This window comes from Oreochromis niloticus, linkage group LG17, assembly GCF_001858045.2.
Source record: "Oreochromis niloticus isolate F11D_XX linkage group LG17, O_niloticus_UMD_NMBU, whole genome shotgun sequence".
In the NCBI taxonomy this organism is placed as follows: domain Eukaryota; kingdom Metazoa; phylum Chordata; class Actinopteri; order Cichliformes; family Cichlidae; genus Oreochromis; species Oreochromis niloticus.
The window spans coordinates 38,824,777-38,839,487 of NC_031981.2; the positions used below are offsets into that span (position 1 = coordinate 38,824,777).

Sequence of the window (14,711 nt, forward strand, 5' to 3'; positions counted from 1 at the left end):
GGTTTTTTGCGACCAATTCATCAGACCAGACTCGAACTGCTCTGTCCAGATTTTCTAAACCTAACTTAATTTACAGGTAGCCAAAAAAGCGCAAGAATAGAGGACTTGAACCTCTAGCAATTTTGGAGATTCCCCAGTTTTCCCCGGCTTGTCGTGCCGTACTATCCCTACTCTTCAGGGTAGGTCAAAGATAAACGTCTTTATCCAGGAGGGAGCGTTACCTCCGAGAAAATGCGCTTCTTAACAGACGCCGCTGTCGTTCTAGAAAAATTTAGAGTAATTTGAACCAACAATCTTACCCTCCCCAACAAGGATTACGATTGAGGACAACCCTCAACAATTTCGGAGATTCCCCAGTACTCCTCGGATGTTGCCCGAAACTATCCCTACTCTTCAGGGTAGGTGAAGGATAAACGTCTTTACCCAGCAGGGAGCGTCACCTCCGAGAAACTTCTTAAAGGTTGCATAACCAATGGGACTTGAACCCACAAAATGACCAAATTCCCTACCACACTAAATTAGCAGCTCCAACTGCTTTAAATACACTTATTCTCTTTACTCTTTACTTATTTTCTCTTATTCTCATTACTCAGTACTGTCACTTATACTTCATTATCATTACTTCAACCGGTAAACCTCATAAAAATTTCACCAAATTCAAAACAGACATTCACCAGTAATTTTCAGTGAGTAGACTTTAATTTGACATGTCCAATCTAGCACATTTTGGAAAATTCAACAGGTATGTGCCTTACCTTTGTTTAAGCCGGCTTGTCTCTCACTTCAAACCACTGACTCGCATCTGCCCATCTAATCACCACGGACCCCGGATCTCTCCGTCTACACCAAAACCATCCCTCTCTCTCACCGGAACGAGCCCCCAAATGTTAAGGTTCATTGTTGAGAGAGGAATCCATAAATAACCACAGATCCGGTCCAGTGTGCAATTAGACAGTATTTTAATGAACACATGTGTGAGTTCAACAACCCAATCAGTATTGAACTGTCTTTACCATATTCAGACAACAGTTTTATAGGGTTAAGATAGTACAGCCCCCTTTTCTGTTGGTAGGCAGATTTAATACAGCATACGTCAGCCTAAACCACAAAATGTTCCGTGAACTTTAACATATTTTAAAGAACATTACATCTCATCTCCATCCCGGTGTCGCCCCACGTACGGCTTCTTATCTCAACCCCGGTTGCACTTCCTCTAAGTACCTCGGCACACTTCTGCATTTGCAGCAAAAACACATCTTCACTTCTTACTTACCAAAATAGATCTATTATGGTGTGTATGTGTGCACGTGCGGGGGCGTGTGCGTGCTGTGTACTGTGTACGTGTCATGACCTCTCACTATTTGTGTCTGTATGTGTGTCTCGCCCTTAAATGCTCTCACATCTCACCCGTTACACTTCTGACCTTCACGTGACCAGGAGCCACAGCTCTTTAATAAGCTCAAATGCAATCATGTATAAAAGATTAAAATCATTTTCATAACACAGGTTTTCCTTCTCAGATCTGCCAATATGTTTGCTCCTCCTAATATAGTCTAAAAGTAACCCCAAGCAAAGCAATTTGAACTTTCCCCTATCAGTGATCCCTCTAAGCGTGTGTGTTAATCAACGATACATGCATAATAACAATAATAATAATAATAATGCTCTTAACTATAATAATAATGCTCTTAACTTGCAGTTAAACTCTGGTTTCAGTTTCACTTCTGCAAAAGCCTGCAACTTCAAAAGCCTATAACTTCCTGTCTCTGCCCTCTACACAGAAACACTGAGATCATAGAAGCATTAAAACATTTAAAATTATAGTTTAAAGTGGTTCTTCTTGGACCTGTAATAAAGACTATAACCATATATTTGAACATCTGAATGCATCTAAATGCAACATCACTATTAATACTGAAATGTTAATGATGATTATAAAAATAGCAGCAAATAATAGCAGTAAAATATTTCTATCCTTCACAGCGGCTATATTAAAGAATCTGAAATATAAAACATGTAAATATTCATCAAAATAATGAAAAACTGTTAAATGAGAAGATGTCATTTCAGTCAGTGGTGCACCAAAATTATTTTCCTTAATACAGCTATAATTGTGCTAACTTTGGTGAATGTGTTTGTTTTTGCAGTAAACTGGATGAGGATCATCTCTACATGGCCTACGCAGACATCATGGCTAAGGTATCTGTTGCTGAGTACCAACACTAAACACTTTTGAATTGAAACTCACATAGCTGGCTTAGCATAGACGGTAAAAAAACCTGTTATTGTTCTGTGTGCTGTTTATGTCATCGACCAGGGATGATGCTTTTGGGCTGATGGATTACTTGCAGGGCGCTGTACTGCCTAATCAAATCACTTATTGCAACTGGCACCTCCCCTACCTTCAGTGTAGAATAGTTTAGTGTGGCCTGAAAAGCTAAGAGAGGGAAAAGAAATTAAAAACAGATGCACCAAACTGTGGCAAATTAACCAAATGTTAGCAGCTGCACTGTTAACAGTAGCACTAGCAGCTGCACTAGTAACTAGTCTTCTGGATGGTAGAGTTGTTGTTGGTTTAGGACACTGTTAATATATCACTGCTTAGTGATTGCAGTCCGAATTGGGTCTGCTGGGTATATTTCTTCAGACACTTCATGCTGTCAAGGCCGGGAGAGCAGTACGTGGGAGTGAACATAAGTGCAGACACAATACAGAGCGGAAATAAGATTTCACAAGTTTTATTGAAATCACAGAATAAACTATGGTGAGACATGAATACGTGGCAGGGAAATCTCTGACGAGGAGTCTTGCAGGTGGCTCTGGAGGCGGGTAGCCCTCTGAGTGTTGAGTGAGTGAGTTGGGTTCCAGCCTTGTATTCTAGTAATGCAGAGGAAGCAGCAGGCAGGAGGACAGGCAGGTGAGAGCAGTGAGTAATTTAAGTCGAGAGAAGCAAGTTGCAGAATGAAGCTGGGATTTGACTGTGGAGACCAGCGTCCAGAGGAAGGAGTAAGGTGGTGACTTGACGAGATTGCTAAAGGCACAAAAGAGATCAAGTACTTGGCATGAACAAAGAAACGAACTGGTGAAGAACTGATGGCAACACTGGTTTTAAATACTGTCTTGCTGAATGCCACAGATGGAAAACGCGTGGAGAAGTGTAGGTGTTGAACCAGGGCTCCACCCCAAAAGGCAGATGCAGAGCGCAAGGCCAGGACAGAAAACCACTGAACACTGACCTGGATCATGACATATATATAAACACAAAGAATGGTGTGTTTAGCTTTAGGATCAACCAAGTTCCCCAAAATAAAAAATAAAAAACTGTTTGTGGTGAACACCTACACATCGAATAAAAAATTAAAGCATGTGAGACTCAATCTCACTGCACACTTTGCCAGGCAAAGTGTGCATGGATCTGACAGACAGAAAGATCTGACAGACATGCTCCTAATGAGAAGACGGATGGTGTCCTGGGGGATCTCCTGCCAGATCCGGACCAGGGTATCACCGAACTTCTGGAAAAGTTGAGGTGTTTTATTGGATCTATGTCAGCCGAGCATGGGGGGCAGTTAGTGGTATCAGGCATTGTCATTCCGAAGGAACTACATGCATACTCGAGCCACATGAGGCCAGGCATTGTCAGGCACCAGGAGGAACCCAGGATCCAATGCATCACCATAGGGTCTGATGTGAGTCCAAGGATTTCATCCCATTACTTAATGGGAGTCAGGGTGCCATTACCTAGTCTGTTAGAGGTTTGTGCGTCTGTCCATGGATATGCCTCTCCCAGACCAGTCATACTGAACGATGTTACAGGCGGCATAATGTTCTCCACAGCTTCTCTAGACCCTTTCACATCTGTCACATGTGCTCAGGGTGAACCTGCTATCATCTGTGAAAAGCACAGGGCACCAGTGGTGGACCATTCTGGTATTCTACGGCAAATGCCAGACGGTGCTGGGCAGTCAGCAGAGGGTTGACAAGAGGAAGCTCTGTCCCCAGGCCACCATCATAAAGTCGTTTGTTGATTGTTGATCAGAGACATTCATGTCAGTGGCCCCTTAATTTACCGTTCGATCTACCCTCACCTATAGTCACGAGCTGTGGGTAGTGACCGAAAGAACGAGATTGTGAATACAAGCGGCGGAAATGAGCTTCCTCTGAAGGGTGGCTGGCCTCTCCCTTAGAGATAGGCTGAGAAGTTCAGCCATTCGGGAGGGGCCCAGAGTAGAGCCGCTGCTCCTCCACATCGAAAGGAGCCAGTTGAGGTGGTTCGGGCATCTGACAAGGATGTCCCCTGGGCGCCTCCTGGGTGAGGTTTTCCGGGCATGTCCCACCGGGAGATGGCCCCGGGGCAGACCCAGGACACGCTGGAGAGATTATATCTCTCGGCTGGCCTGGGAACGCCTTGGTGTTTCCCCGGACAAGCTGGAGGAGGTGGCTGGGGAGAGGGAGGTCTGGGCTTCTCTGCTTGGGGAGATGGATGGATGGGCCTTCTGCAGGTCATTTTGTAGAACTCTGGCAAGTTTCATCTTGTTCATCTTTGCACAAAGCAGCAGATACCGGCCCTCCCCATCATTCGTAACATCTGGTTTAAAAAAACAAAGATGGTGACACCGAAAATACTCAGTTTGATGCCTCAGTGCTTTGGAACTTCCCGTCGCTGATGTGGCTATATCTATCCGAAGTAATCAGTCTGTAGTTTGTATGCTTTTTTTCACCTTTCTCCCTTCCTTCAGAGTTGCCATGATGAAGAGGATGACGATGGAGAAGTGAAGAGTTTTGAAGTAGGTGATCAATCGGTCTTGAATCTTCCACTAGTCTCCTCAAGTTTTTAGCAGTTTCATTTTTAGATGGTCTGCAATGATATGTGTCACCTTTCTAACAAAGGAAAAAGAGATGGAGAAGCAGAAGCTGTTGTATCAGCAGGCTCGGCTGCACGACCGTGGCGCTGCTGAGATGGTGCTCCAAACCATCAGTGCTAGTAAAGGTAAGTCTTGCCTATCGCCCCCTACTCTTTACTGTAACTCAGCGGTGGCAAATATATTATGGCCCTTGTGATAGAACCAGGCTGTCCAATCCCTATGCCTGCTTACTCATTGATGTGTTAAAAGTAATTTGTTCTGGATATGACTGTTTGGGAGCCTTCTCGATTTTTCAGTTGATTTTTTTTCTGTACTTCTCACATTATAACAATATGTGAACTGTAACCGATAATAATCAGGATGTGTTGATACCTCTCTGACATTCTGGTTTTAAAAATATCCTGTGCAAAACATATTAGTAAAATAATAAAAGTTTTTGTTTGTGTTAGAATTCAATTGTGCCTTGGTATAAACAAATTTAAAAAGCTAACAAATGCTAGTGATAGTCATTTCACGTGGGTGTTCCTCTCCTCCAGGTGAGATGGGTCCCATGGTGGCATCTACTCTGAAACTGGGCATAGCTATTCTCAATGGTGGGAACTCAACCGTACAGCAGGTAATGCTTCGCTACTTCACTGTTATTTATATTGACTGCTGGATTATAGCTATATTATCTATTTTCAAATGTTATTTATACAAAGCATATTCAAGGTTACTGGTACGTGTGAAATATAATGCATCTATTCCACTGAAATTTTAAATTTTTCTCATAGATTTTTACCTCTCAGTTGTAAAAGGTTTTGTCATCACCCTGGGTGGACAGGCAACGTGGACACCTACGTTTGTGAACTTGAGAATGATGCAACATAGAATTTTGAAATTGACACCATGGGTGTATCTATTAAAGATATCAGATGAGTTCAAATCTCAGTAACCTTGGCTTCAAGGTCGGGGTTCAGAGGTCAAATTTTATGAAAATCTTGAGAATGCAGCGACGTAAGGGCTGAAATTGATACTATGGTGTACTGCAACACACCTTTGTGTTATGTTGCCCAGCAAGACACACAGTGTTTTAAGATGCACTGTTCTTTATTTACAATTTAGCCTTTCCGGGTTGTTATCACCAGATTTCTCACTGAAGGTGCATCCTCATATGCAGCCATCTGCTCTCAGTTCCTGTCCCTCCTCTAGGTCCTGGCACTGCCCCCTGAACCCACTGCACCACCCCTCCCCGCAGCTGAGGCACAGTCCACGGCCCACCACATAGCCCTACAAATTCCCCTGAAGCGAAAATCAGCCCCGACTATGTGGGCCCTGGCCTGTGGATCACCTTGAACTTATAAGGCTGGCAAGCCAGATATGACTGGGTGATCTAGGCATTGACATCTTTCATGTGGTGGAGCCACTGCAGCGGGGCACGATCTGAACAGAGGGTAATTCTGCATCCCAGGAGGTAATAACGAAGAGAGTCCACCACCCACTGGATCGCCAGGCACTGCCATGCTCTACCTGGTTTCTTGTTCTGAGAGTTTCCAACTGATGTAGACAGCGCGATGGTCGATCCCTCTTACTTGCTGGGATGAAACATCCCCCAGCCCTCTGCTCAACGTGTCAGTCTGCAGAACACAAGGGAAGAAAAAGTCCGGCGCGTCAGAGCCTTCATTACCTTACACTGTCTGGCACTGCTCCGTCCACTGGACAAGATCTGGTTCACCCTTTTAGGGGAGATCAGTCAAGTGACTGGTGACCTCCGCAAATGTTGAGATGAACCAACGATAGTAACCAGTCAGCCCCAGCAACCGCTTCACCTCCTTTTTGGCCCCGAGATGCGGGCAGCTTGCAGTGGTTGTAGTTTTCTCCATTTGAGAATGCAACTGCCTGCCTCCCAGGTGGTACCCCAGATACTGTACCTCCCTCTGTCCAACCGCACACTTCTTCATGTTGGCCGTGTGCCCTGCCTGCCCCAGGGACTCCAGGGCTGCAGGCCACCTGCTGCATATGATTCGATGTCACCATGGATGGTCCATGGATCTATGGATGATCATCCAGCTAGGCAGTGGCGTATGCAGCATGTGGACAGCATCCTGTCTGTGAAGTGCTGGAAAGTGGCTGGGGCTCTGAACAAGCCAAATGGAAGTGTGACCATTTGGTACAATCTGTATGGACTGGAGAAGGCCATTTTTTTTGTCCAGAGACAAGTCTGCCAGTAGCTCTTGATTAAATCCAGCATAATGATAAAACGAGCAGTACCTAACCAATCCATAAGCTTGTACCTGAGGCATGGGGTAAGTGTCAAACTGTGACACCTCCTTCACCTTGTGGTAGTCCACGCAGAACAATATAGACCCAGCTTTCTACACCACAAAAACTATGGGGCTACACCAGATGTTTTGTGACTCTTCTATCTCCAGGATAACAGCCAATTCTTTCTGAATAATTTGTCTTTTCTGCTTAGGCAATCTATAAGGGTGTGAATGCACTGAGACCCCAATGCACATCTCAAAATGGTACTCTGTGAGAGTGGTGTGACCATGCAGGGGAGAGCCTGCAACCCTGTCCGACTGCACCTTTTCATAGTCAACATCCCACACTCACTCTATGACCAATAGTTCTTGCCGCTTGGCAGGTAATTTTGAGATGGATAAAGGGAGCAATACAAGTACTTTAACTCCCAGTGAAAATTATCTCAGCCAAGCTCCCCAATTGTACAGGTGAATGGCCTGGTAAATGGCCTGTATTTGTATAGTGCTTTACTAGTCCCTAAGGACCCCAAAGCACTTTACACATTCAGTCATCCACCCATTCACACACTGGTGATGGCAAGCTACATTGTAGCCACAGCCGCCCTGGGGTGCACTGACAGAGGCAAGGTTCTGTCAGTGGTGCCACCGGGCCCTCTGACCAACGGGTGAAGTGTCTTGCCCAAGGACACAACGACCGAGACTGTCCAAGCCGGGGCTCGAACTGGCAACCTTCCGATTACAAGGCAAACTCCCAACTCTTGAGCCACAATCGCCCCTTCTGCTGCTGATGTTCCTGGGCCTGGATCAGATTTTCTTGTCTTAACCTCCCCAACAGGTGTAGCTCTGCTGTCAGGTCCAGAACATTTCATTCTTTGCCAGGTTTGGACCTCCACTTCCTTCCACCTCCTTCCACTTTTCCTTAATTAGGTCCAACACCCCCGCGACTTCCTGCTGAACAGTAACTGAAAAAGAGAAAATTCTGTGAAGGCCCAGGGATCCTCCCAGACTGCAAAAGATGAGAGTCTAGCCTGCAATTTCTATTTCGCTCATCCTAATGAATACACTTAAAAATTATAGACTTTCCAGTCTAGTTAAGATAAGATAAGATAAGATAACCTTTATTAGTCCCACACATGGGAAATTTGTTTTGTCACAGCAGGAAGTGGACAGTGCAAAAGTTATGAAGCAAAAATTAGAATAAAATAATAAATAGTTCAACCGCTCTACCAACCCGTCATTCTGAGGGTGATGGATTCTTGGCCAAACATATTTGATGGACAGTAATTAAACAGTTCTTTTAGTGTACAAGACATGAAGCCCTGGTCAATCAGTATCTCTTTCAGGATGCCACTACTTCAGAATATCTGTTGCATAATCCACCAAAAGTAATACAAAGTGATATCCTCATGCACTATGGTGAAATGGCCAGATGAGATCCATGCCAATTTGCTTAAATGGACCCTCCATTAGTGGTAATGAGTACAACAGCTCTCTTGGAATGGCCGGCTGGTTCGATAGCTGGTATCCTGGGCTGGATGCACACCACAGGCGCACATCCCCTCAAATGCCAAAAAAAAAAAAAAAAACAGGCCATGATTTGTTCCCTTTTCTATTGCATGTGACCAGTAATTGGGTTATAATGAGCTGCCTGTAAGATCATTTCTCAGTGGCTTTTCTGCACCATCAACTGGGCGTGCCTGCGTGGAGCCCGAGTCCACCAAACCTTGCGAATCCGATAACTTGAGTCTGTACTCACTTGGCACCTTACCAGAGTACTGTATACTCCTGGACCAGAGGAAGTCGCTGGAGGGCCAGTGACATGGAACACTCGCCCCATCTCCATCAGCGGGCACTCCCAGTGGACATGTCCCAGCCGCAACTCCAGCACTCCTACCCCAACAAATGTGCTGCTCTCGTTGAGGGAAGCAAGAGAACCCACACAGGAAGAAGCGTCATTACATGTTGGTGTCATTAAATGTTGGTGTCATTAAATGTTGGCAGCCAGTGCACTACAGCTGCTGGCTACAGTGGGACCTCACGAGGCCTCCTCCTCCGGGCCCGGACAAGCCAACTTGCTGCCAGCTGCGGTTGCCACACCAGCTCCTGCGGCGCCAGGTGATCCTCAGCCAGTATCACATGAAAATGGACCCCGTTCCACTTTTCCCACTGTGAGCCACCTCGTGAACTTCTCCAATGTTAGCATATTCAGCAGCCTTTCCCCTTCATTGTGCCAGTCTGCAGGCACCTGGCCACCGCCTTATGGAGCCACCTGGCATAGGCAAATGGCCAATCCCTCAGCTCCATCCAGAACCAACAGGAGTGGTCTTAGGGTGGTGAAGCAGGTCTAGGATCACTCAATGAACATCAGGAAAGTAAGTTTTTGCTACAACCAGAAGGCTAAGTGCTGCCATCTGGGCCTCCCTGATGATCTCCAACTCTGTTGGCCAGCCTCCCATCACACTGCCCTCTAAACCAACTGCACCACCCCTCCCCTGCAACTGAGCCACAGACCCCACCCTTCCACACAGATCTACTAAAATCTCATACGAGTCTGAACCTCATTGACCTTGACCTGAAGGTCAAGGTAAGAGGTCAAGTTTTCTGAAAGTCTTGTGAATGTATTAATTTGAGAAGTAAGTCATCCAGGACTTTGACACTGATAACATAGGAGTAGTAAAAATCTCGGACAAGTTGACCTCAAAGTTAGAAGTCAGAGATCAAGTTTTTGGAAAACCTTGCGAATCCGATAACTTGAGAAGAAGGGGATGTAGGATTTTGAAATACATACTGTAGGTGTATCTACTAGGAGGCTGAGGGGTACCACCACCAGTATTTTTATTTTAATGACAGATGTAGACTGTTTTTTGTCAAATCTGAATAAACTCCAGTATCTTATTGTGCTTTCACTGTGTCATCTTTAACAGAAAATGTTAGATTATTTGAAGGACAAGAAGGACGTGGGCTTCTTTCAGAGTCTGGCTGGTCTCATGCCGTCATGCAAGTATAAATAAGATTTCCTATTTCAGGGCTGAAGTAAGTATTTGTTGTCATAATGTAGAGGGTCTAACTCTTTGTTGTGTTATGTGAAAAAAAGAGAGATGTGATAAAAGTAGTTTTCCATGCACCAAGACATCTCCACTGCCTTCTATACTGTGTTATGCCATCTTGAGCAGTAGTGAAGATATGTAAGGATACTCTTTGTAAACTTAGATTCAGCTTTCACTACTGTCGATCTGGTCACCAAACCTACTGGCTTACAACTTTCACACCTGTCTACCACTGGGTCAGTGACCTTCTGACTAATCGCGTCCAGATGGTTAGATTAGGCCCCTGCTTCTCTTTCACTGTCACATTGAACACCAGCATTATTAAGCTGTGTGTTGAACCTCCTTTTACATCCTCTCTACCCTCTGCATCCCAATCAATTTTCCACATTACAACTAAGTTTGATGATGAGAAGACTGTGGTTGGCACATCTCAGAAGAACATGTGACAGCCTTTGTAGATGAAGCCCCAGGATGGGATACAGAGAACAACCCTTAGCTCTACCAAAACCAAAGAACTCATGATAGATTACTGGAGGCACAACAAATATCATAACCAAATACACATTGATGGAGACTGTGTGGCAAAAGTTCCTGTCTTCAAGTTTCTTGGTATACAAGCTTTAGAGAATCACTACTGGTCCAGAGAAAGCACTTATCAAGGCACTGCAGAGATTACACTTCTTGAGAAACTCCCCCTTCATTGCCATTCTGCATCTCTGTAAGATGTGCTGACAGCTAAGTAGCAGACAGAAAATCCCTTCAGAGGATCTTAAAGTCTTCCCAGAAACTAGCTGTACTCTAAACTCGCCTCTTTGGGGGAACTTTCAGCTCTCACTGCCTTAGCAGAGAAGAAAACATGATTCCATTTTGCACATTACCTGTTGAAGTTACTGCACTTCGGCAGACCATTCAGGTCCCTGTAATCATGAACAAACAGATTTATGAACTGTTTCTGTTCCAGAACCATACTAGAACTGAACTCTGCCAAACACTTATCTTGACTGACTGACCAGCAAAACAGTAGTTACCTTTGCATTACAAGTACATGCTTCACTCTACCGTAGTGCAGTAATTCATATTGTATTAAATTCTAGTTATTGTGTTCTCTTGTACTGTTGTGTGTTATATTTCATATCATTATTTCTGTTATATTTGCCAGCACCTTCTGCAAATTTGGTTGTACTTTGTGCAATGTTATGAATCTAATCTAATCTAGCGGGCAACTTTGTGTGCTCAGCACTTTTGTAAGTTTTTCAAGGAAATGGCAAACTGTACAAACTCTTTTAGCAGGGTTTAAATTATTGTTGTTTCTCTGAAAATATCATCACCATTGATCCAGCAATGAATTTTAGTACAATTTTGCACTGAATAGTTTGAAATTCAGACAGCAATATGTAAAATATTTCAATAATTTAATTGCATCTTAAGCATTTTAGCTAACAAAGAAGCTTTGTAATAGTAAAAGACCATCACAATAAAGAAGATATCAAGAGCTCAATGCTTATTTATATGTTGAGGTTGTTGTCATTTTGGCTACAAAAGTTTTACTTGGTTCTATTTGCTGACAGTATTCCTAGGAAGGTAGTAAAAGGCACAGTTGTAGCAGAGAGAAAAAAAGCCACCAAACAACTCAAATAAACCAGATGTCAATTTTGGAAGAGTGTATGTCAGCCTGACTGAGCAAATGTACAGACCATACACACATAAAGGAGATGGACAATGGGGCATTCAAGACAACAATGAAATAAAAACATTGAAAACCACATGAGAGACCAATATTCAACATAAACCAGGAATAAAACTGCTGGTCAGAGACTTGCACATATGGGATAAATTCACGGAAAAGGAAAACACTCATCAAACAAGGGCAAGGCAAGAACACGAATAGAGCAGAAATGTGATGGATGTAGTGATTCACACTATATTTGTCTTTGTTTTAGTGTTCTGGATCTAAATGCATTTGAGAGGCAAAATAAAGCAGAGGGACTGGGAATGGTGACAGAGGAAGGATCAGGTAAGATTCCCTGTGTTTATACCTTTTGGACTAATTTTGAAAAAATACATTTACAAAACCAAACATTATCAAACATTTCTTTTTCCGGGATGGAGTTGATGACCTTAACTTTCTATTTATTGAAAGCATAGAGAATGTTAATATTAAATACTTAACTTATCTAGGTCTAGTTAAAATATTTAATTAACCCAATGATGATCAGTGTAAAGCTGCTTTTAAAACAACACAATATTCTGAAATAACCTTCAACACTGTAGAAACACTAAGATTGTAGAGAGCCACCATTTATTTTTCACATTGCTCGTTATAATCAATAAAAAGGTTTTTGGTTTTTTCCTGTGTAAATGAGGTGGTAATTCAGTGTTGCTGGTTCGCGTGCATTATCAAGTATGATTTTCTGATGTACAAGCGTGCTGATGATTTGTCTTGTACATCTCTTGTTTGTAAACATTACAAAGACTTTTCAAACCATAAAAAAATGTCACCACTCTTTCCAACTCCATGAAAAAAGTACAGTATTCCTCTTAGTTTGATTAGTAATATAGTAGTCAACACATTAAAAATTATAATTTGATTATCTAAATATAAAAATGTATATTAGTGTTACTGGCAGTGTATTATACAGTGTTTCACCTTGTACAGTGCGCCTATCCCTGAAGACTACTTTAAGAAATGATAAGAAAGCTAGATTTTAGGCTACGTTGAAGACTAAAAGTCATACCAAATATTGACTTTCAAAATGATTAATACTGTACAAACTGTTTTTGCCTGTCTTTCTCCCTCAGGACTTTTACATAGTACTGTAAATGCATATTATTGATGACAAAACAAATAAAAAAGGTTCTGGTGGTATATTTTTATACATTTTAGGTTTTCTTTAATACATATTTTTTTTTATTCCACATTGACGAAAAAAAGAGCTCTTTTCCCTATATGTAATCTTTTCCTTTGTTTCTTACTTTCTTTCTTACTTTCTTTCTCTGTTTCTTTCTTCCCCCTGTTTTCCTGTTCTTATTTTGGTTTACTGCACTTTCTTTCCTCCCTCAGTCATCACTCATGAACGTGGTAATTATGCTTTCTGCCATTTCTTGTGTGTTGGTTGGCCTCTCTCTCTCTCTCTCTCACACACACACACATGCACACACACACACACACACACACACACACACACACACACACACACACATGCATGCACACACACACACACACACACATGCATGCACACACACACACACACACACATGCACACACACACACACACATGCACGCACGCACACACACATGTTGTGTCAGTTCTGTCCAGGTCCTGAGTGTGGACCTCCAAAGAATGTTCTCAACCTGCTCAGTGCTTGAAGCAACTTTTTTTTGCTTCAGCCATTCTAGAGGTGGCCAGTTATTACCAAGTCTTCTTGGTGCTTTTATAATACCTCTGGTCTGTAACGGATCTTTGTAGAAGATCTGTATTGAAGATATATAAATATTACTCCCTTGTAATTTTAAGGGAAAATGTATCTTGTCCATTCTTTTAACAATAAGCAAACTCATTATGATACTTTGATGATGAAGAGTTTTAAAAATAAATAAATTTAAAAAGAAAAGAAAATCAAGACAAGGCAGAAGTGGTGGATTCACAGTCTTCCTGCCACAACCTGCTGACCTATGGCTCCCCCTCATGATTTGTACAGTGTCTGGCACATTGTGGAAATTAGAAAATGACTAGTAGTCCCCCAGCACAGCACACCTCCATCTGCCACCCACACCCCCGAATCTTACAGTTAAACTTATGTCAGCTGATTGTTGTGTCTCAGTACTGGAGATTGTATCGTGCTGGTTGTTAATTGTTGTGAATTGTACAACTCCCCTCTGTGTTCTCAGCCACAATTTCTGTCTGTTTCTGGCATTCAGGGCTGCAATGAATAGATTGACTATGTCTGACCAGATACCAAATGAAATTGTAGACTAGACCTCTATCTTAATAGAATAGAATAGAATAGAATAGAATGCCTTTATTGTCATTATACAGCTGTACAATGAGATACAGAGCATCTCCTACTCAGTGTAAACATGTTGGGGGGGGGGTGTACAGTTCTGCAGCACTATATACATATGGACAGTATTAACATAGGGAAGAAGATGTATATATATATAAAATGTACAATTTACAAACCGTAAACAATATGTAATAAATAGTGTTATGTATGTACAGTTGAGTTATTGCACATGGAATTGGTATAAATAGTGTTTATGTATATACAGTTATTGCACATAGAATTGGTATAAATAGTGGTGGTCCATAGAGGAAGTGGGAAGTGGGGGCTGTGTTATCGGTGCATGTGTGAGTTCAGGGTGGTTATCGCTTTGGGGAAGAAACTGTTTTGAGTCTGTGGGTTTTAGTGTTGATGCACCTGTAGCGCTTCCCTGAGGGAAGCAGGCTGAACATGTTGAAGCCAGGGTGGGAGCTGTCTTGATGATGTTGCTGCTCTGCTGAGGCAGCGGGAGGAATAAATGTCCATCAGGGAGGGGAGAGGGCAGCCGATGATCT

The 14,711-nt window shown here is 42.9% G+C and overlaps 1 protein-coding gene across 1 annotated transcript; it reads left to right on the forward strand.

The window, feature by feature from the left end:
- The first annotated feature begins 4,941 nt into the window (after window positions 1-4,941).
- On the forward strand, window positions 4,942-12,997 carry LOC109195116 (ryanodine receptor 2-like). Its single transcript, XM_025899340.1, has 5 exons — window positions 4,942-4,990; window positions 5,402-5,481; window positions 10,033-10,109; window positions 12,096-12,169; window positions 12,955-12,997. The coding sequence occupies exons 1-5, from the start codon at window positions 4,960-4,962 to the stop codon at window positions 12,987-12,989; spliced, it is 297 nt and encodes a 98-aa protein (XP_025755125.1). The 5' UTR covers window positions 4,942-4,959; the 3' UTR covers window positions 12,990-12,997.
- Window positions 12,998-14,711: the final 1,714 nt, after the last annotated feature.

What these genes read in the sequence shown, in the direction of transcription:
- LOC109195116 (XM_025899340.1), top strand. Translation starts at nt 4,960, where the DNA reads ATGGTGCTCCAAACCATCAGTGCTAGTAAAG. An exon ending in GGAACTCAACCGTACAGCAG is followed by an intron (nt 5,482 to 10,032) that starts GTAATGCTTCGC and finishes CATCTTTAACAG; the next exon opens with AAAATGTTAGATTATTTGAA. An exon ending in GGTCTCATGCCGTCATGCAA is followed by an intron (nt 10,110 to 12,095) that starts GTATAAATAAGA and finishes TCTTTGTTTTAG; the next exon opens with TGTTCTGGATCTAAATGCAT.